This window comes from Seriola dumerili, unplaced genomic scaffold (genome assembly GCF_002260705.1).
Source record: "Seriola dumerili isolate Sdu_G_001 unplaced genomic scaffold, Sdu_1.0 BDQW01000088.1, whole genome shotgun sequence".
Classification (NCBI taxonomy): Eukaryota; Metazoa; Chordata; class Actinopteri; order Carangiformes; family Carangidae; genus Seriola; species Seriola dumerili.
In genome coordinates this window covers 4,636,194-4,659,591 of record NW_019174343.1, presented here as the reverse complement: position 1 = coordinate 4,659,591, position 23,398 = coordinate 4,636,194, and the positions used below count along the sequence as shown (strand labels likewise).

The following is a 23,398-nucleotide window of genomic DNA, read 5'->3' as shown; positions in this document are numbered from 1 at the left end:
CCACATCGTTTTCATGATTAGAATTGTTTTCTTCAGTTCACTTCAAAGATTAGAAGATACTGAATATTTAACTAGTTCAGTTTGAAGATTCTGTGTTGAGGATTTGTTCGTAAATGTACTGAAAACCTCTTGTAAATGGGGCAATTTGCTAGAAACCAGTAAAATTACTGTTTAGTGGTGAATTTATATGATGTATGCTAAACATGCCTCACACTGAAAGACATGTCTACTCTACATTGCAGGTGGTGAGAAATTAACCAAGTGTGTCCAGAACAGAAGTAACGTTAGCATACAAAAGATTACGTTAGCATGTATGAAATTCCTACGCTCATAACAATCTGTTTCCATGTGATTTAATATCTATTATTTATCAGCTGCAGGGGCTCATGAAAACACACAGATTGTGATGCATTTTCCATGCAAAGCCACCAGCGTCACCAGTAACCACACTGAAACAGTGTGATCTGTCTCACACACTGTCTCTTCCCCACCTGTTTCTGTGCTAGGCTACTCACTACCTTATGAAAATCCAGTGTTCTGACCAGATTGCTACATGCTAACTATGCACTGTGAGCTAAGTGAGTGTGAGTACATTATTAGGATGGGAAACTGAACATTTTACATGTGTTACTTTTGTGTTTTGTGCAGTTTAAGGCACAAAAATTATGGTTCATCTGATCTCCTCATAAGCCTCATAAATCTGGTTTGTGTTCTTCATCTCATCATCACATCAGTTGTATGTGATAGTGTTAAAATATTAGGATTTCCTGTCATTTATCATTACAGCCACTTATAAGTACATAAAATGAATTTTCATAAAATAAATTAGGCCTTTTCTTCTCCTTCCCTCCCTTGGCATCATAACTTACATATTACATTTATGAAACTGTGTCATTTCTATTCAAACATAATTAAAGGAAATCGACTGACTTCAACATCATACCCACTTATGTAAGTCTGCTGAAGCTGCGTGTAATCACTGCCATCTAGTGCAAAAGAAGTGCAATACAAACCACAGATCCCATTTATTCCACTGAATATGACGACTCATGTCCTCAGTATTACATGTTATGACAGGGTGAAGGGCAGAACAGAGATTAACACAAGGAAAATATTACACAGCTTATTCCTCTGAGCCAAAGAGACAAGAGTCTGACGTTGGCTATAATGACAGCAAACAGGAAGTCACAAAAACAAATCTGTAACATCACAACCTGAGTGAAACGTTATTGAGTGATGATTATTACTACACAGCACATGCTGCACTAATGAAACACTGAAAAAAAGAGAACTTTGTATTGCTTCAGGAATAAAATGTGTACAATCAGAATCAATCAGAATCCTCTTCTTTGCCTTCACCAGCACTTTGGTGATCACTTACCCAAACATAATGTCATTTAATGCATCTTTTCTTTTCATATATGCAATGTATTAAAACAGATCTATGACAACAATCACAAAAGTGCACTGTTACAGCACAGAAGAGTGACAGCACAGCATTCTTAGTGTAATTACTACAATACATTACACTAGAAGTTATTGATGGTAATATCAACTTGCACTCAGTGTTAACTGCTTGAGTGTAAATGCAGTTTTTAATGACTTTTTTGCTATGTTATATTGCATGTCATGTTATCAGACTAAATGAAAATCTTATGTGGAAATCAAACTATCTACTTATGCTCAGTTGTTAGCAAGCTGCATACAAATAAACACACAACCAAAGACACAAAACATGAAATGCAAATATGCCATAAAATAGGTCTTCCATACATTTTCTGTCTACATTAACTAAACATGAAAGCTACAAAATATCCTCTTCTCCAAGTATGCACTACGACATACAACGCAGAAGTGTCACATACTAAAAGTATCAAGACACATAAGTTGGTATAAAGAAAGAGCCAGCTCCTCCATTGTGCATGTGTGTGCCTCCGTGTGGGTCTCAGTGTCAGTACAGCCCAGCAGGGGGCAGCGTTATCTGTTACATGGCATGACAAAGTCAGGGACTCGGGCTCCATCTCTCTCAGTGCTCTCACTGCTTCCTACATATTGCACTACAGTCTCATTTAGGAGGGTTGTTCAGAGAAGAGGAAGTGGACTCTGATCTGCTGTGTTCATCTGGTGTCCGTCGCCGCAGGCTACAGATACTCTTCTTCTTTCACATAGAGAATCTCATGGGCTGAGCTGGGAACCTGCGAGAGAGAGAAAGGATGGATAGTCACGGTCTGGAAAGACTCAACATGGTCTGTGTCAACAGTTGAACCATTGTTTTAAATCAGTGTGTCAGATATCCACTAACAACACTGCACTTTACGAAACATAACCAGTTAAATTACAGAGAAACTAACCAACCAACGACTAAGTAAAAACGCAATCATTTAGACACAGTCTCATTTTCTCTCCTTTCATAGTGGCCATGATATAAGAATGACAATGCACTCAATATTAAATACTGTCCATTATTAGATACAGAGGACCTCATGCAAACACAGTCACTTTCAGTGGGCTGAAGATTCTCCACAAGGGGAAGCTGTTCAGTCATGTTAGTACCAACAGGTAAGGGAAGTGAGAGGTGCTGCATTTTTAAAGTCGCAGGTTCATTTTTGTTTTTTCTTTCCTTGTGCTCATGTTTCAAGGTTCAAGGTTTCAACATTCTTGTGTCACATGATCAGTGAATATCAAAGGCCCCTGAAAACATATTTTCTTAATCAGCGAGGGATGGGACTGAATTATTACAATATTTCCGACTTAAGTTCACGCAGGTTTCATTATTTCTGTATCTTTGTTTTTTGAAGTGTCACATTTTTCTGTGCACCAAGAATTTGGTTACTCAATTAACGGAATCATCATGCGAATGCTGTTGTGTGGTGCTGCCACATTCAGACAGCCTTCATTAAGCAGACCGACTGAATGTGTTAAACTCTTAAATTATTCTTAAATAAATACCAAATAATACCTAATAATGTTTGTCTCAAACTTTAACTGTGCATTTCACTAATTTAGTGATGGATATTTGATGCTATAGTGAATACTCAAGATCTGTAATCAAGTGTTTAGGGGCTTTAAATAAACTAATAGAAATACAACTTAGTCTGAGTCTGTAGATGTGCGTTTTGGAAAATGTGTGAATTAACTATCTTTAATATATTTATTTTTTAATCTATAAACTCAGCTTAATATCAAGGGATTTCAGGTACTCGACCATGAGACTGGTGACATCAGATCAAGTATTAATTGTCTGTAGTAACAGTGGTCTCTGGAGACTGAACTTTTTTTTTTACCATATGTTGATCTTGACAGTTCATCCTTGAAATTGGAAACAACAGTTGACAAAACAAACTTCAACTAAAGGTTCACTTACTCTTTTGCTCTGGACCTTTCAGCGGCATTTAACAGTCTCAGTCAGGAGATTGAATCATGATTCTGAGCACCACAAAAAGCTTGAACATCCGCAGATTCTTGGCATTTCAGTAAACTCAATCTCCTGAGGAGAACTTGGTCATTAAACGAATACATTTCTTCTTATCGTTTCCCAGTGAACGTACACATTTAAGATCCGATCACTCAGACCACATTCAGAGGTGGTCTGGACTCTGGACCACATGTGTCCACATTCTTTGCGCAGTGTGAACGTGAATGAGTCCTGGGCCACAATGAAGGAGCAACTACTCTACTGACGTCCTCTGACACAGTCTGATTAGTCCCAACAGTTTATAATGAACTGAGAATATTTTACTATTTCAAATGGATAAAACTTTATTTCACTGAAGAGCTGTCCACAGCAAATTGATTTGCTCAGCCCCACCTCACTCTCTCTCTCCCTCACAAACACACTGACAATGAACCCGGCTGTCGATTGGCTAAAAACAACAACAACAACGCATATCTGTTTATTTGCATATAAAGCAGGGAAGTGAGATCCGCTCAGAAATGAGACACGTGGAGACGCAGTTTAAAGCCAGGTGTGAACTGAATATTTATGTGTAAAATCCCCACATTCAAACGCTGTGGATGATCAGGGTTCATTTTGATGTGAACTGACTGCATAGTAGAGAGGTTACCATTGGTCATTCATTCTGGCACACTCACACATTTTGTGACTGCAATTATTTTTACAGTATTTCATGAAGCTGCTCATTACTGGGAAAAGTAGGACGTTACTGTCCATCACTGTCAGTGTCAGTGTGTACCGCAGGTACAGGTCTGTGTAGGCGTGATCCTGATGGACAGACATGCAGCGAGCAGGTAGTCAGACAGCTCAGGGCCTTTTCTTAACACATCCCCACTTACAAGCTGCTCGCTCCACATGAAATCAGACTGAGCAGCTGTAGAGGGCACTGCACATTCCGAATGAGGGTATAAATAAACAAGTAAACTGTCTTTTTTTAACACTGAGCATCTGCCAATGCAGAGACTGGTTCATTCATCTGATGAGTTACCGTAATCATCTTCTGTTTAACTGTAAATACTGCATGAAGCCCTAATGTACCTGGTTGACTCCTCCCACCACCAGGAGGCGGTCTCTGATGACAATGGAGGAGGCGGAGCATCGGGGGAAGGTCATGGTCGCCAACCTCTCCCACTTCTTCCTCTGAGGATGAAAGGCCTCCACTGTGTCCAGTGCTGAGGGCTCATGACCTGAAGAATGAAGGAAGACATTTAAACATTTAAAAGTCTATGAATATTCCTACTTGTGATACTATTTGAATAACATGCAATTCATTCAAATGAATTCAAATTTAATAAAGGTATAACATACATTTACCAGTTTCTTAGTTAACTGATAGGTCAACAGAGAAGAGAGGTCTGTTGTGCTTATAGGATGGAAGTCTTTCCCCCACATTCCAACAAATGAATGAATTTTGTATAAAGTGACAGCTCTGTACTGTACAGGCTGCCATCCAGATGTTTTTTCAGGTGGAAACTCATATGATTTCTCTCAGATTTACATTTACATCAGAATTTAGCTGAATATGATCATCATACCTGTGTTCCAGTGCAGTCAGTGATATAAATACAACCAGTGGTTCAATTGGGATTTATTACCACCTAAGTAGAATGTAGTTTTGATTAAAACTGCGGACATCGTGCTCCGTTGATGTTGACTGTCCAGAGTAACAGTTGCCCTGTTTCTGGAAAGAGATGTTGCTGTTGAGTTAAATGTCATTTGTTTTACAAAAAACTAAATTTCATTGAATTAAAAATTTATAGGTATTTGGGTGAAGCGACCCTATAAATTAATCAGTGGAGGAGAATTGAATTTATGGTTCATTACTCTCTGATGCCTTATTTTTAAGTTCCATGTCTGCAGTAATGCCAGTGCAAATATTATTGTATTTAAGCAGTAAAGACCTAAACTAAACACACTTGCCATGCTAAAAATAAAAATGCACAGCTTTGATGGTACTGGACTCACAATGCCACATGTATGTATGTATTAAGTCAGTATTTTTAAAAAGTTACAGTTGCTCTGACGTGTAAGTTGCACACAGCGCTGTCTCACAACGGTTTGGAAACATGCCTCAACCCTGTTATTGTGATACAGCAGAGAAATTCAACATTTGCTTGCACAGTGTCTGAGAGTGGATGGATGTTTTAAGTGTGAGAGAGGGTTAGATTTGATTTCAGAAGGCAGACCTCAGCTCCCGTGGTCTCCAGCTCAATTTAACCCCGGATAAAAACAAATGCATCATTTCCCTTCATTGTAAAATCATGTGTCTGATAATTCCCTGTTTCTTTTCTAGTGTGCGGCTGCTTGATTAATTGAAAACTTACTAAAACCAACATTATGACTCTTTAACTGACCTACCTTTACTCGCACACATCAGTATTTTTAATAAATTCATTCCTTCATGGAGGCTGTCACCGACCCCTTGACAGTACAACAACAAATGTAACCCGATAGGCTTCATAAATCTAAGAGGCGTTTTTCCACTTAGCAGTTTTCAGAGATGTTATTAACCATGTGTGTCCAATGTAACTTGAAAATACAAAATGTTGCAGAGATGCAGCCGGGAGCCGGTGCAGATGAGAAAGAGCTGGAACAGGAAAAGACGCCACGTCGGTCACGTGAGGTCACTTTGCCTTCATTCAACACGATACAGACAAAATTAAGCTAAATGTAAATACTGTTGGTAGAGCAGCCTCTGTGGAAATGCTGGCTGTGGTATGTGTGGTGAATGTATGGTTGTGCTCAGGAAAGGGAGATGAGCTGGATAATGGAAGGGAGTCAGTAACAGTCAAGAATATAAAGGCTGCAGCCAATGAAAGAAAGAGTTACTGAGTTTTGCTGACCAGCAGTCGAGTGAAATGACAAGAATTAATCCTGAAGTTTGCTACCACATTGCCCCGGAGCAGGAAAGGAGTCTTCCCTGGGGTTTGTGACCACAGCCTGAGGGGTTATTCAGATGCAGCAGTCTATTACACACCTGTTTGTTAAAATAATGTCACTCTGTACCGTAACAAGATCCTGCAACGGAATGAGATCACATAAGCCATAAAAGTATTATTCTGACAGTATGTTTTCTTGGCTGATTCAAAGGAGCCATGTAGACACTTCTTTGTACTTTAATGGGATTGGGCCAATATTCGATAATATTGAATATCATGATATTTCACACTCAGCCTATTCTTCAACAGTTCTGTCTGCGGGACACAAGCATGTCGAACTTTCACAGACTAGTGCTATGAAAAGTTACTTGAATGTGAACATGTAATATATATGACGTTAATGATTTTGGTCATTGTGGTCATTTTTGAAAGCACTGCATGTACAGTGCGTGGTATACTACTGAAACTTGTCTCCTATTTCTGCATAGATGAAAACTTTATATTTAACTTACACAGCATAAAAAAGCCTATTTCTATTATTGATGTGCACATCCACACCCAAAAGGGGGTTAAAGGTGCTACGTATATCTAAGTATTTTAGTTTGAACCATTCATTTACCAAAATTATCAACAGAATGTGAGGAAATAACAGTTTTGAAATTATGTCAAAGACGTAAGGCTTGGGGCATTTCTTACACCTGAAACATAAAATAAATACAATCTTATATTATTCAAATAACCCCCCACTCTGCAATAATATAGTATATCGCGATATTTGTTCTAGACTGTATCTATTCTGACATGAATTATACAACATGAATGCAGCACAAACATGTTTGAGCAGCAGACATTTTAGTTTACCACTCATCTGTCTTACCAAGTCCTCCTGCTACTACCATCCGGCCTCGCAGGAAACCAGCAGCAAAGTCAGCTCTCTTTGTTTTCAGTGCCACTGTCTCCTCTGACTTCAACCAGGCACCTACAGAAGAAGAAGAAGAAGAAGAAGAAGAAGAAAAAGAAGAAGAAGAAGAAGCAGAAACATGGAGTGGAGTGAGCAAATGTGTGAGCACAAGCTTTTACAGTAGCCAAGTGGCACTGGAGTCCGACTTTAGCTGGACAGGATGCGTCTGAGTTCGTTTTCAGAGTGACCTGCACAAACAGGTCATCCACAAGGCAGCTGCACTCAGGACACGGACATACAAATATACACACACGCCTGGCAAGGACACACAAGAGGTTATAACAAACACTGACTAGAAACAAACAAAGACGGGACAGGAAGGCTGGAGTCAGACGACTACTAGTAGGGAGAGAAAGTGAGGATGAAACATTTGAATTGGTGACTAATGGGAGACACAACAACGCTGACACCAATGTTGACAGGATCACTTCAAATGGCTGTTTCTCAGACTGCTTCCTATTTAGCATGGAAAGGACTAGGTCTTGGGTCTAAGATAGCTACTGTGATCTCTGAAGTCTGAGGTTTGTACAGTAGCATTAAAATTCAGCTGGCGTCCTGCAAAGCTACAGAGAACCATCAGAGACATCAGGTAACTGGTTATAGTCTGACTGCCTGCTTAGTAGTGTATAGGTTGTTGGGCTAAATTAAGAGGGCAATATACATTCCTGTAAAACCCTAAATATTTATTTAGTGAATAGCTTTATTTTGAAAGGTACACTTCCAATAATATACAATATTTCCTACTTTTCCTACACTTCCTTATCTTAATGTATTTTTACTGCTTTCTGCTTCTGCTGTACATGTGACATTTAGTTACTTTAAGTGCATGTATCAATATTTTTACCTTTTGGAGGTAAACATTTATTTTGATGCATGAATCTGTTAATTAGGAGAGAAGTTTGTCGTGCTGCTGTTAGCTTGTAACGCTGTTGTTGTGACTGAGATGTGCATCTTTCTGCAGCTGTTTGTGATATTACACAGACAAGCACAAGAAAGACTCTGTGGATCCTTAGTTTCTCTAATTTGCAGAGAAGTTCAGCTGTTGCCATGTCTGGTGTCTTGTTATAAAGAATGGGAAGAATGGCCCTTGTCTACAATATGACACAGTGGCTCATCAGTGCTACTGGAACATTCAGTCTGTTCGATCCACACTGATTCTGACCTCCTTTCAGCCGTCTCTGTTGTCAGAACCAACTTCTTGTCTGTAAGGAGCTGTAAAGGACAGAGACCAGACTGCCTTCGCCGGGCTGACTGACAGTAGAAACTTACTGGACAGCAGAACCGTAATAAGTTCATATCATATAAAGAGCAGGAGATGTGTGTCTGTGGAGATTATCCTTACCTAAGTGCCTCCAGCAACCATTTAGGTTGCAGGAAATATAGTCACAATCTCTTCTTCCTGAGTTACGGCGTTGAATAATGGCGTGTGTGAAGTGTTTTTGAAGACATTATGATGTCACAGTGAAGTTGACCTTTAACCATTTGGATATAAAATGTCATCACTTTATCATTTTATCCTATAGAGTGCTGCAGGTATGCGTCCTACAAACCAAAAACAAATTGGCATTTTAGCAGTTCTAGTTCCCTCCTGAAGTCTATGGGTTTTTGGTCAGATGCCTGAGATAAGTCAGTAAGTATCCCACTGATGTTTTCTTTTACGTCTCAAGTGTCTAAATGAGAGTTGTCGGGGATGTTTATGTCATCACACTGAACACGAAAACTGATCTACTCACCAGTCCACCCTTACAGCTTCACTGTGTTTATAGTTGTGCTCTAGCATTAACTTTGTAAGAGGACAGGCTTTTGTGGAAGAGGGGAGTGAACTAAACCAAATGACACATTGGAAGTTTAGTGGTCATGCGACTGTGGTGTAGTTTGTTTATAGCCTGACATTAGCCTCTTACTTTTGGTGATTGTGTTTAGGCTTCAAAAAACATAAAAGTGTGTTCATTTGTGAAGATCATCCTGCTGTGCAAAATGTGTAAGTATCATAAACTTTTGTTTGTCACAGAGTTTATTTTCTGCAGTAATCCAAAAGCCAGTGTAGAAATCCCATAGACTTTTTGTCGAAGGATCCAGGGTGATGATAACTTCCAGGTTGGCTTACAAAAATACGTCATCCCTTGTTCATCCTTGAGTCCAAGTGAATGTTTGCACCGATTTGAAAAAATTCTTTCAAGGCGTTAATGAGATATCATGTTTACGAGTGCAGGGTGATGCAAGGGCCACAGAGTCAGTGTACATTAAAGGGAGATATGTCTGTTCTGTAAGACAGGCAAGTGACAACACGACTGTTGTGTATGAGCCACAATTGTTGTGACTGTAGATTCTGTGACACTCAGCAGTTTTACGGCAGTTTTGCAGTAAAGGAGGTTGTTGTTATGTTACAGCTGGGTTGTCGGAAAGCGCAAGCAGCAATAACGTAAGTGTGTTTTAAGATGTCGCAATCCATGTGTTCCTGGACGTAACAACAACCCCACAGACGCAGCTCCCTGCACCGTTTGAATGCTTGTTAACGCACACTGTTGTTCACACTCATCCCATAGATCTCACTCCTCTGTGCAGATATCCCGACCAACCTGTAGGGCCTGCTAGTGCAGTGAGGTATACATGATCCATCAACATCTTCCCACCCAGAACACTGCTACTGCCAACATGCAAACCTCACTGCTGGGAATTAAACGCAGGTGCAGTGGTGAGCAAGTGCTTTTTCTTATCTACCACTGAAGCAGCCACTGGCAACTTTAATCCTCAAAAAAACATAAGGAAAAAATCTGTCCAGCCGCAGGTGTGGAAGACGTTTTAGTTTTAATTTAATCTCCCTAATTAGCTGACACTTAACACTGACAATAAAGACTGTTTTCTACAAACCTTATACAGTGCAGAGGTGACATTTCCTTCACACTCAGAGCTGTGGCACTCCAGATGATAAAAAGTGGACTTGAGAGTAGAGGAAATGAAAACATAGCCATCAAAATAATGTGTCTCTTTCCCCAGCAGATTCTCCTGAAGTTTTCTTTTTTCTTTGAGGTTTTGCTGCTGCCAAGTCTTGTTTATCTGAAGCAAACCCAGACTGGAGAGAGTTGTGACAGAGGAAGAAAGATAACTTCATTAGGGAGGGAGGGAGACAGAATTAGAGAGAAAGATAGAGCCAGAGCAAGAGAGAACAAGTACAAAATGTCTTGCTCTATGTCTTTGTCTACCTCCTTTTTCTGAATCTCTCTATTTCTCTTACTATTTCTTGTTTTTCCATTTTCTTTCTCTGCCTCCTCTTCCTCGCCGTCTTCACCCTCTTTTCATTCTCCCTCCCTCTTCCTCATTTATTTTCAATCTGTTTCTTAAACAAGAGACAGAGGCAACAAGGTTGAGAGAAAGAAATAGAGGCAGAGCAACCCAAAGGTACGTAGCCAGATGGTGATGCTTCCTGCATGTTGCAGCAGTGTGATGAAGAGCTGCGTCTTCCTCTCCAGCCTGGTTAAGTTACAGCGAGGAGAACGCAGTAGAGATCACAGCTGGCCGTCCACTCTGCTCTGTTCGCTCCTCAGAGGAAAATGCTCTTTGTGTTTTTTTCACTCTTGTGTTTCATCAATCTGTGAGGTTCGATAAATCTCAGCAGTTATTTTGTGGAAAAGAAAAAGACTACTGAACCTCAAGACCTGAAACCATCAGATATCGAAAGCATCAAATCCTCGCTCAGACTCATGTTCTTCTTCATATCGTCTTTGGTCAAACGTCACTGATTTAAATAAGGATTTTAAACTGTATGTCAATATTTCAGGCACAGTTTTTGGTCAGCTGCTTGCAAAGTTTATCTTCTTTTGTTAGATAAAGGATTTTGCAGAAAAATATACATATTTCATACATATTTTTCTTTATATAAGATGTAGAAAAAAAGTACCCAAAACTCAGCTATCAGATACTAGTACAAAAAAATTCAAATGATACCAGCTGTAACATAGAATTGGTATTTAGTTTAACTGAATCTGCCTCTTGTAAGTCCTTCTACTTTCTGGAAAATGCCTTTCAAGGTACTGTGAGCCACTGCCTTTGATTGGGTCCCGCCAGCTGTCCTTAAATCCATGTGTAAAATACTCCCTAAGTTCTTAGTAGTTTCAAACTGATGATTTACTAAACTGGGTTGCACCATTAAAATTTGTGCAAATCTCTTAAAGAACTCCCTCACTTTTATTTAACCATTGCTTCTCTAATGTAACTGAACCCCCTCTGTCCGGCCCCGACTGCTGTGAAGACATACCCAGACAATGCATTTGTCAGGCAGTCACCACCACACACTCGACCTTTGTGTAGTGCATGTGTAAAAGCCAGTGATCAAACAGCGACAACGTCATCATGGATAAACCTCCACAATCCCAGCCTGAGTAAGAATCGCCGTGGCCATACTTAAGCAGTAGTTGTATAAAAAAAAACCAAAGCTGACATTCCAGCTCCTTCCCAAACATAGTGAGGTATTTTGTTTTTTTGCTTTATATATGTGAACCTGTGAGCAACTAGGCACCTTTTGCAATAAACTCCATTGAGTGGAATTTTTTGCTGGCATTTGACTTTTTTTGTAATTTTTAAAATAATTTGTAATTTTTAAATCTGTAATTTCATATCACATGTACATTGTCATTTTTTTATAAGTAGTTTGAACTACTTCTTCTAAGTAGCTCTAGTTAACTAAACTAGATTTCGTGCTTCGCTGTAGCTCAACTTCTTCCGGTATAAAGTAATTGGTATCTTGCAAAGTTATTCTTTCAAAGTAAAAGTCCCCAACACTGGGTATTGCTGGATCATGTGATGCACAATTGCCGAAAAAGATGTTTTCCCATACACAATCATTATTAAAAGAGCATCTGTAAAATAATCACTAATCACTAATTGACCATCACAAATACCCTGAAAGAACTCTGTATAATCAGATTTTGATCCATTCAGTCCAATATAATCTGGTTAGTTCAGAAGAGCATTATCATTAAACGAATTAATCCAAATCATTTGTGCAGGGAGCAACCTGACTCAGCATTTGGGCCCACTTAACATGTTTAATATGAATGAATGGGGCGCTATCTGTGAACACAGTTTTTCTTTCTACTGTTACTGGCCTACATAATTTTTAATTTTAGAAATATTATCTTAATATTGTAAAATGTAATATAAAAACTCCCATTTCACAACATTACTAAACTAATTTTGATGAAGCCTCAGGTTAGATATGTTGACCATAGTCTATCTCTTCACTCTCACTGGGTCATATAAATTAGCAAACTAGTTTTTTCAGTTGGTTTGGTCAGCTATGCCAACAGTTCCACCTGACATTTAGTAGGTGTAAATATTCAGTAACAACTAATCTCTATGTAGCATGTTAGCGTGCTGACGATAATTTAGTCATGTGTAAAATCTCAAATTAGAAAACTCTCAAAAGCTGCTGGATGGATTGCCTTGGATTTTTATTCAACTGACTTTGGTGATCCTCTGACTTTTACTCTAGCGCCACCACGAGGATGACATATGTGGTGTTGAGTGAAATGTGTTGACAACTCTTCAATGAAGAATGAACCTGACTCAGTACATCACCCAGCTCTTGGTCCAGGCCATGGTTACAGCATGGCTGTAGACAGTTAGTCACATTTTAACATGCAAGCAAAGGATAGCAAACATGTGTTCAAAATGAAACCTGGATCTCTTGGTTAGGATGTGTCCTGTTGCTGCATTGCATTCTGGTCACCTGAGGTTACTACTAAGAAATAAGATTAACTTCCTTCACTGCAACTGATTTGTCTGTTGATGATTGTTGGTGTAAAAATGATGGATCTAAAAAAGAACAAAAATCCTCATAATTGATTCTGACACCAACATTATTGTCTTTCTTTTTTTCACTTTGTACCAGATGTAGGAAACAAGGTGTGATGTCATCTATTTTTTTCCATTTATCAACCAATAGAAAATAAAATACAAAATCTATCTACAAAGCGAAAGCAGAATGCAAGCAACAACAGTAGTAATTCTTTTTTTAAACAGCACTTACAGTGTTACAGGCTGGATTTTCTTCTTTAAATTACAGTTGTGTCAACACATCACACTACAGACTTATGGTTCAGTCCTTTGAGACTGAGCTGCGACTGCAGGACTGATTCATATTTGCTTTGGAGGGATTACACAAGACTTTGTGCCAAGACTTTCTTTGTGGGATGCAGGGAAAACACCAGCATGCATTATTCTACTCTGGTGGGAGATGGCAGAGGAGAATAAAGAGACGGAGAGACAGTGAAAATACAGAGAGAGGGAGTGACAATAGAATGAAAGAGATGAGATGATCCTCTGAAGACCAGGCTTTGTAGTCTGTGTTGGTAATTTGGTCCACAGCTCTCCTCTGTAATTGTCCCTATGATTAAAACTAGAAAGGGATGTTGATTGGTTCTTCATCTTTGATGGATTCTGTCTGTCATGTGAAGTCTCAGACACCGCTGACTACACAGATGATCCTTTAGGACAGAATCTCACCATTACGTTCTAATAATTACAAATTGATCCACAGTAATGGCCGAAAGACAACCGCATTTGCTTCATTCCCAATTCTGCTTCATTCCATTTTTGTTTTTTGGGCAGTTTTTACCATCTCAAGCATGTCATGAATCAAATATACAACACAAGAATACGTTTGTTACTAGTTGGCCCCAGGAGGGCTGCATCATTTGTGGTTATTGTTACTGTCTGCCTGGGCTCTACATGCTCAGTCATGAGGGACTGATGAGTGTTTCTGTTAGATGCAGTAACAGCAGCAGAATTCATTATTCTAATTCAGAAAAGCAACTGAATTAAAAATTGTGTGTGTTGGTTCAACCAAATCACAAAAACACAGGCCTCTTTTTTGACCAAATAGTACCAGGTACTGAGGAGCACCGAGAACTAAAATCTAAAATATCCTTTCTACAGTGTCTGTGGTAAACTAGTCTGAAAACAGAGTAACAAACAAATGTGGTGAGATGCAACACAAGCACAGTCACTAGGGCTGTTGCTCTGTCATTCAGCAGTAGCCGCTGTTTATAATGGGCCCAGTAAATTTGCAACACAATGCAGGTGTGTCACAGAGCCTCAACATCAACCAGACGGGAGAATCTAGGAGTTGTTAAATATTTATGCCCCTTCAATTATTATCATGCGCTCAGCAATTAACCTTGCCCCAGTTTTCGTCTCACGGGCACAATAAAGGGTGCACCATTTTACTGGGGGAGGTTGTTGCAGTCTAGGAATAAAGATGGAAGCTACTTATCATGAGGTATTAGGTAAAGCCATGCACTCAGTGCAACTTAATACATAACTGAACTTAAATAGAAAACTAAGTTTTGCTACTCTTGTTCCCTCATGACTTCACTCACGCTCTTTCTGTATCGTAATTTTTAGACCTTTGATTTAGTTTTTAATGTCAGTTCTTCCTTACTGTATGAATGAAGTTGTATATAAATTGTAACAGCCTGAGACTTGTATCTAACCAATGTAGACAACCCTGGGCCATTCAAAAATACTACCTCCACAGCAGGGATTTATTTTAAACTAAATTTAGACAATGATTCCTCAGGTCAAAATGCAAGCAATGGCTCTGAGCTATGAAAATAAAGTGCTTTCTGAAAGTGTTCAGATCTCTTCACTTTTTTCACATTTTGTTATGTTGCAGCCTTCATGCTAAAAATGCTAAAATTATTTTTTTCCCTCATCAATCTGCACTCAATATCCCATAAGGACAAAGTGAAAACAAAATGTTGGAATTTTTTTCAAACAGCTTAGAACCATGCACTAGTTTTGGTTATGTTTGTCCACTACATTAAAATCTCTGTTGTATTGTGGTGGAGGCAGGTATCTGGGAAACTGATACCTCTACAGGAAACAGAGAAAATATCTTCAAGTAATTTGGGTGAACTGACCCCTTAAGCAATTTTCTAAAGCCACGGTTTTTCATTCTTCATGTTAATTTTCTTTCACAACTTGATTCTTTGTGTTTTCTGTTGTACTTGTTGCAGCTTGTCAACAACACTGAAACATCCCCGAACAGTCATGCGTCTCAATACTGGCGATATGGAATGGAACAGTAATAGAATATCACTGTGTGACAGCAGATTGCATGGCCGCGTGTGTGTGGAGAGATATTGCTGCAGATGGATAATAAAGCAATCTGTTTCTGGATCTTGTAATTTAAAGCGCTGCTCATCCCCGGCCCTCCCTCTGCAGCTCATCTCCCATCTCATCTCCACCAAAATTAGATTGGAGAAACAGTGTACGGTTGCCTTCTCCGTGTGTGTGTGTGTGTGTGTGTGTGTGTGTGTGTGTGTGCGCGTGCACATGCATGTGGATATGCAACAGTATATGCACATGAACGCTTGTGTTTGTGTGTATTGGCAGCCGTTTTCTTCCCTTCTTTCTTCATTTATCTCTCTTAAACACGCACAAGGCAAACTTTGTCCACATTATCATAAATTAACATTATCATTCCCGGGTTCTGCTTTATTTGGCTTTCATCCGACCGACGCCGATGTGTGACCATATATCCCACGTGTCTTAAATGACTTATCGATTTTTTGCTCCTTCATTTCTCCTTCCGGTCCCTCCTCAATTTGCTCACCTGTTACTCTAGGGTGTCTTTGTGGGATAAAGGGATAAGTCATCTTGCTGTGTTGTGGGACACGGAGTGTGCACAGAATTTAGAAAGGAACGAGCCTGTTTGAGTAGAAAGCCATTTCTCTTCATGGTGAGGCTGATGCAAATGGCTGCTTTGGGTTAAGTCAAAATGAAGATGGATGCCGTCAGTGGAAAAGAAGATGATGATACATTTGCTGATACCAAAAATGCCTCTGTGGGATACCCATAATCTGTTTTCTGATTACAATCTCTTAATTAACCAACTCTAACATAATGACTTTGAATTGCAGACTTGATAGACAAGTCTTTTATTACTTAAAAGATGTTAAAGGAATCATTCAGACTAGGGAAATATGCATATCATATCATACCATCATTTATCAGAGTGGGATTAGAAAATCAATACCAATCTCAGGAAAGAGAAGGAAAAAATATTTCAGTCTCAGGTCTGTGTTTATGTCTGGAGCTGAAGCCAAGAAGTACTTAGCGTATCTTAGCATAAAGACTGGAAGCATGTAGAAACAGCTTGCCTTGCTAGCTAGCTGTAAATCTGACTGCTTAAAGGAGGACTCCACGGATTCAGCATTTCACTCCTATAATGTTGCTGGACTCACAATGAACAGTTACAGAAAGCATAGGAAAATCAATGCAGCAGAACCAGAGACAATGTCTTTTTTAATCTGCTTTCTTGTTGAAACCTGGTGCCTACATTGTCCACAATGCAACTCCACCACAGACAGTTCAGTTAGAGATCCAGTTGTATTAAACCTGTGGCTAAAGCAGCCTTGCTCCGCTAGCCTTAATCAACAACATTTTTTTCAAGTGTATTTAGAACCCCCTTATACCTGTAAACACACTTTGATGTGCAGAATGAATGTGGTGCACCTTTAGTGTTGTGTATGCCACTTGTATTTACACTGCATGTAAATGAGTACATGTGTGGTTTTTATGGGGAATAATGTGCTGGAACTTTTTCAGCCAGGCCCAGTGACTGTGCAATGCCTCCCAAAGGGTTGTGGTCACAGTGGTGATGTTCCCACGTTTGATATCTTTGTGCTTGTGCAGAGACCAAAATCACATTCTAGCCAACCGTATCTGGCAACTAGCGCTGCACAGACATACTGTCCCCATGAATAAACTGCTCATCAAGAAATAGTTCTAACATAAGACTCCTCCTAAAATCACTAAGTCTTGTTTATTTTTACACTTCTGTTTATGTATGAGTGAAACAAGACTAGACAAATCAGTAGAAGTGCTTTTGAATTTTGGAAAAAGCCTGGCTAGCTGTTTACCCCTGCCTCCACTCTTCATGCTCCACTTAATGCACAGACATGAGACTGATATCGATCTTCTCATCTCCCTCTTGGAAAGAAAGCAAATAAAGATTCTCAAAATATACAATTATTCCTTTAAAACCCTTTCTGGCATATGCAAACTACTCCTTTACACCAAGTCAACAAATCTACACATTTATAGTTTTGGACACAGAGCTGCATATAAGCAGCAGCATTATGTATACATGTCTTTAAAGTCCTCCAGCCATCTTGACATTTTGTTCTCATTCCAGCTCTTCACTGAAGCTACATCCTTCAATATACATTTCAGTGCAATTAAAACTGACTATTTAGCATCTTCAGAAACGTCGAATTTAAAATGAAGTTCTGAACAACCCTTTGACACAGAGCACGTGTTGTGTGTACATGTGTGTGTGTGTTCTAATTTATGAATTAAATCAGTTTTTGTCTCTGCTCTGACTCCATGAGCAAGGTCAGAAAATTCCATATATCATTATTAAACTATTATCAAAACTATTATCGTGAGATTAAAATAAATTGAAAGCTATAAAAACAAAAGAAATGAAACAGTACAAAAACTAAATCTATTATAGTGAACAAATGTATCAGAGTTATCAGAGTGTGTGTTATATTGTTAATAACCCACAAACTGAAATAATTTCAGCAAGTTTTAAAATGGAAACCACAAATAAATAATAAGCCGTGTCTCAGCATCAATCTGCACAGCACCTATCAGCTCACTCTTTCTCCCGTGCATCTGTGTGTGTGCTCTGTGTGCATATCCTCTCTGGACAGAAAGGCAAACTCGTCCAGCAGTGTAAAAGGAGTCAATTGCCTTTTCTAGGGGTTCACCCTCGTTTAAAAAACCTGTTTATACCCCGTAATTTTTCTGTAAAAAGGGTGCTAGAAGGCTGAAAATCCCTGGAGGATCTCTGTCACCACCTCCACTATGTCACAGCCTCCGCTATGTTTCGACTGACACAAAACAAACCCATGTTGCTTGCCTCGCATGTGTCTGGGAGACTGGTTATTGGTCGATGCGTTACAGTACCTAACATGAGTTAAATTAACCATGGTAATTAACCATGGTAATAAAAAAATAAAAATAAAAAATAAAAAATAAATTAAAAACAGTAACACTAACTGTCTGGCAGTGTGTGTGGCATGTTTTTGTACCTTGGTTAGTGTCGAAAATGTTGACGTTCTTGGTGAACTTGGAGCTCTGGTGTCCTCCTCCCTGACGCAGTCCTCCGAGCAGACACAGCCTCCCAGCTGTGTCCCACACCACACCACCATATGAACGTTTACAGGGCATCATGGGTAGTGTAGTCCAAGAACGCGCCTCTGCATCGTACACTTCGAAGGCCTTCACCGGTCTCTTACACTGCCGTCCACCTTAAAGATTAGGTGAAACAAACAGTATACAGCTGTTTCGATGTTCTCAGAGTGTGAACTGAAACTGCAAATAAAGATTGTGCTGTTTAACACACAAAGTGAAAGAACAGTTTTATAAACACAGCCACGCTGGTAGTTGTACCTGCCACGTAGAGCTTGTTCCCAAGCAGATTAATGTTGGCATCGTAACGTGGGGTCAGCATGGAAGGAAGTTGTGCCCACACATCCTTTCGAAGGTCATACTGCTGCAGGATGCTACGAGGGAGCAGGTCAGCACCCATTCCACCCACAGCCAGAGCCCGTCCATCTGCGCTCACACACACGCACACGCACCCGCGCGCACACACACACACACACACACACACACACACACACACACACACACACACACAGCACAGGGATTTTATATATTTATAATTTACAGCATAGTTAGGCCACCGTTTTCATCAAATGCATTTTATGGATTTAAGTTTATTCTGAGAAATATCTGGCCGTCACAACATTTTTCCAAAAATGTTACTCCAACAATAACAACAATCCCAGCTGGTGGAAACACCTCACTGGCACTTTATGAAGTGCTAAAAATCTGCCAGGCTACGGAGCTGGCTGAGAAGTTAGCTCGTGACGAAGCAAGAGACTGTGACAGACATGAGGAGCACAGGGCGTGTGCAGCAGCAGAATAAAAATGCAGAGTTCATGTCTGGCACTTTGGTATGACACCTCTAGCATAAGAATTGAGGTGGGTGAGAGGGTGAGAGCACTAAAACAAAAGAAAAAATACAGCATTAATCATCAGACTGGAGAAAAAAGAGCTGCAGGGAAACAATCTGCATTTTTATTATGTTTTTACTTTATCAATTTTTCATGTTTTTCATTACTCAGCCTTTTATTTTAAATTTTAACCTCCATGCATCAATGTTACATAAATAACAAAAGTGGAAAAAAAGTTTTCCCAACAGGTTACATTCATTCTAGGGAAAAGAAAAGCTCATTACCTAAAGTTCATCATCTAATATCTGGAAAATAACGATCCCAAAAATGTCAATAAAAATGGCATAATCTAGTCAATTCTGTGACTGACTATCCATTTAAAAATACCATATTTGTTTTAATTTGGCCCTATCGATCATTTTGTCAGACTATTTGTCTCTTTTCCAGCTGCTGGGGATGAGTGTCGGGATGAAACTGCAAGCAAAGGCCAAGGATCGAAGATTGGTCAGGGAGATGGAGAGAGTAGCACGATGAAGCCTATATGCAGCCAATAAGTCTGTGTGTGTACAGCATCTATCTGTGTTCCTGCAGACACTGACAAATGCACCAGTGGACTGAACACAAACTCATCCATGGCTGACGAGAAGACTGTTTCTTTATATAGACCACTGGATGAATTCCAAACTGAGAATAAATCTGAGCGTCAGGGACCAAAAAACTGCACCACTGGAGTCAAACTGGAAAGCTTACCTCAAAGGCTGCGTAGTTTTAAGTGCACTGAGGTGTTGCTCATACAGTATGTTCAAACTTAAACTTTACCAAGAGTCCAGCATTGTGGAGACATGGAGAGACCACACACCTATATTTACTCAATATGTTTTGTTTGTTTATTTCTTTCAATCACTGTCAGCTATTTGTGTGTGAGACAAAAATCTAATGAGGAATCAAAGCTGTGTTTAAATTCTCCGGGTGCTTCTTTTATATGACACATATATTAAATGTTAAATTATTTATCTGTGTAATTCATCTGATTAGCATATCCAACATAATTTCAGTACCATGTGATGTTTAAATAGCGTGGAGTGGAACGAGGAACAGCAGCTGTGGTTTACATGCCTCTTTCCACATGGGGGCAGGATTAGATATTATCAGTACAGATGTATCGATCGATCGGCTGGTGATCAGAAAACGTTGCCATGATTTTTAGTGTTATCGGCTGTGATCAGTGACCAGCAGGTCAGTCTCAGATGTCAGATTCTGTGCCGGTCACATTTACACTCATGCGCCACACGTTGGTTCACGTTGCACGCACAACAGCACAGACACAGCTACACACACACACACACACACATGACATGCCATTGGTGTGGAAGTTTCACCGTGGGCCTGCAACTTGTAAAACCTTACGCCAAAGTAAGCTGTGAAAATATTCAGAACAACAAACATAATCTCCTGATACTTCAAACACCATCACCCAGCTGAACATTTCAAGAAGCTATCAAAGGCAAAGTGGCTAAAGCTGGTGCCACACTGCTTATGTCACCTGTGCATTAAGGCTACATCAGTGAACTACTGCTGTGGCTTGCACGCATGTGTGGATGCCTTGGATAGAGCCCACCGATAATAATAATCATCCATCTTTGATGAACGGTCGCAAAAGTGAAGAGAAGTAACCAGAAAACAGTCAGGTGATTTTTTTTTTCCTCGTTCAGAATGAGAGCGAGAGAGAGAGAGAGAGAGACCTTCACCTCATTATTCAATAGGTAATAGTCAATGTTTTATTATGAACATGCAATTGAATTGTCCATTAAAGAAAAAAATGTTTTTAGAAAGAAAACTGGAATCAGCTGGTTAGACTTCTAAAAAAATCTGAATCAGTGTCTCTGTAGTTATGTTATATTTGCTGGGACTTCCATGATCCTTGTCTTTTCACTGTTATCTACAGGGAATCTATGGAAAACCTTGTTCTTCTAGAGTTCTGGAAACTGTGAAAGTGACAGTGTTTCCCTCCCACGTGCTGCTTTCTTGTTTCATTCGGTCCCGATAAATAATATAAACATTCCCTGCTGCCTTTATGAAAAAAACAATAAGAAAGTTCATGTTTAGGTTTGGTATTTTTATGCATATGAAATATGAATTTGTTAAATGAGCTACATAATAAGATACTATGGCTGAGTAGTGGGCATATCTTCTTCTTTTAAGATGCTTTATAGCTGTAATAGTTTTTCACTAATTTGACGGATAAGTTATTTTATACTAATAAGAGATTTATCCACCACAGCTTCATTTTAATTAGCTCTACCTTTTTCTCTCAGCTTTGCACACAGCACCACACCACACACTTGACACCTAAAGTCTATGCTGTGTGTAACAGTATTAGTGTCCTGTTAAGACACAACTTATTAGCCCTGGGCATTATTGTGAACAGTTAATATGTTGTGATTCATACCTTTCACAGTGATGGATACACCCATCAGGGCCTCCCGCAGAGAGGTCCTCTTCCTCCACCTCCCTTCATCTGTGTTGTACATCTCCACCACCTTCAGGGGGCTCTGGTCCTCTCCCACTCCTCCCACCACCAGGATCTGCTTCCCAAGAACGGCCACAGCTGCCCCAGCACGAGGGGTGGGCATCGGGGGCAAACTTATCCATCGGTCCCCCTGCAAACAGGGACAAGGAGATGCATTCAGGCAGAGCACGTGCATACAAACAAACAAGGGACAAGTCAGCTGTTAAAACATCTGGTTACATCTTCGTTGAGAAAACAGTGTTAGGTTATAATACAAAGTACAGGTCATATTCTCTATCTCACATATATAACACACATAATAACAACGACATAAAGGACAGAACAATGTTTCAATGAGTTTAAATACTTGAAACTTTTAGTGTTCTTCATACAGTATGTCAGGCAACATTTCAGAGGTTTTCTGTGTTTCAGAGGTTTTCGAGTTTTCCTTCTTTTACTCTTCAGTGCCGGGATTCATATAGAGAGCAAAATAAAGATATATTTCCACTTTAAATCGATTTGTGACAGTGTCTTCAGGAGGCTCAAATGTAATTTATATTCAAATAAGTCATGATATATTCGTAAGGTGGAAATTGAAACACAGATACTGTACAGATTGTACTTTGTTGCTGATTTACCAAGATAATTAGAAGCTTAATATTCCAGCTTTATACCCACCATTCATTGTACTCACTGCAGTGGGAAAATTAACATATATGTTAATGTACATATTTGACTGTATGTGTGAATGTTCACAAGTTCAGATTTTTTTGTGGCTTTTAAAAAAAACAAAACATAAACTGCTGCTTAAACTAACATTTTAACCAATTTATTATTGCACTGACATCACTTCTACCAGCACTGTCATTCCTCTACTGCCTACTGCTCCTTGGGGGAAAGTGAAACATCAGATACACACTGTAACTGATGTTTCGTTGTATCTGATGAGGTTGGATTTGCTTGGTACCTCAGGAGAATAGAGCTCCATGCCGGGGCACGGCCTCCCCGCGGTGTCGCAGCCCCCCAGCATGTACATCTGCCCCCCCACCTCAGACAGAGTGTGGTAGACGCGGCCACTGGGCAGTCGTGCCAGGTTCTGCCAGTGAAACTCATGGGCTGAAGGCACCGCCATGGCTTCAGCACCCCAGGGAGAGACTCACCGGGGAGGGGAGGGAAGAGGGAGGAGGAGGAGGAAGTCGAGAGTCTGGCAAGTTTTGCAGGTGGATTGATCAAGGGAAGCTGAGATGATGGAGATGTAAAAGAGCTGGAAGAATGTGGAGTCAGGGCCCCAGGGTGGAGAGGAAGTTCTTCATTGGAAAGGTAAAGCGGAGGCGAGCGGTGTGAGTGTCGGATCAGTTAAAGACCAAGCTGAACTCTTCCTCCCATGGGATGGTTTGCTGCCTCAAGCCGGGCCCTGGAAAGGATACGAGGTGGAAATGAATTTAGCCGCAGAGCAGAGCATGAAAAAGTGAATCAAATTTTAAGAACTTCAGTGAAGAGCTGTGAGCACATTTTCTGTTGAGTTACAAGGGTGAACATTTGCAGTAGCCTATAAGATAA

At 39.8% G+C, this 23,398-nt stretch overlaps 1 protein-coding gene across 1 annotated transcript; it reads right to left on the bottom strand.

Moving 5' to 3' along the window:
* Positions 1 to 2,046: 2,046 nt before the first annotated feature.
* Positions 2,047 to 23,161, bottom strand: klhdc8a (kelch domain containing 8A). The gene is made up of 7 exons (XM_022745502.1): positions 22,806 to 23,161; positions 21,779 to 21,989; positions 18,761 to 18,925; positions 18,400 to 18,618; positions 7,211 to 7,312; positions 4,493 to 4,641; positions 2,047 to 2,195 (listed from the first exon to the last, which is right to left on the bottom strand). Exons 1-7 carry the CDS (start codon positions 22,968 to 22,970, stop codon positions 2,142 to 2,144), a joined length of 1,065 nt encoding a protein of 354 aa, XP_022601223.1. The 5' UTR covers positions 22,971 to 23,161; the 3' UTR covers positions 2,047 to 2,141.
* Between the last annotated feature and the right edge of the window lie 237 nt (positions 23,162 to 23,398).

Coding starts and splice junctions, on each gene's coding strand:
- klhdc8a (XM_022745502.1), bottom strand. CDS start 22,970: ATGGCGGTGCCTTCAGCCCATGAGTTTCACTGGCAGAACCTGGCACGA. Junction 4,642..7,210: donor GGTAGTAGCAGGAGGACTTG/GTAAGACAGATG, acceptor TTCATTCTTCAG/GTCATGAGCCCTCAGCACTG. Junction 2,196..4,492: donor TGGTGGGAGGAGTCAACCAG/GTACATTAGGGC, acceptor TCTCTCTCGCAG/GTTCCCAGCTCAGCCCATGA.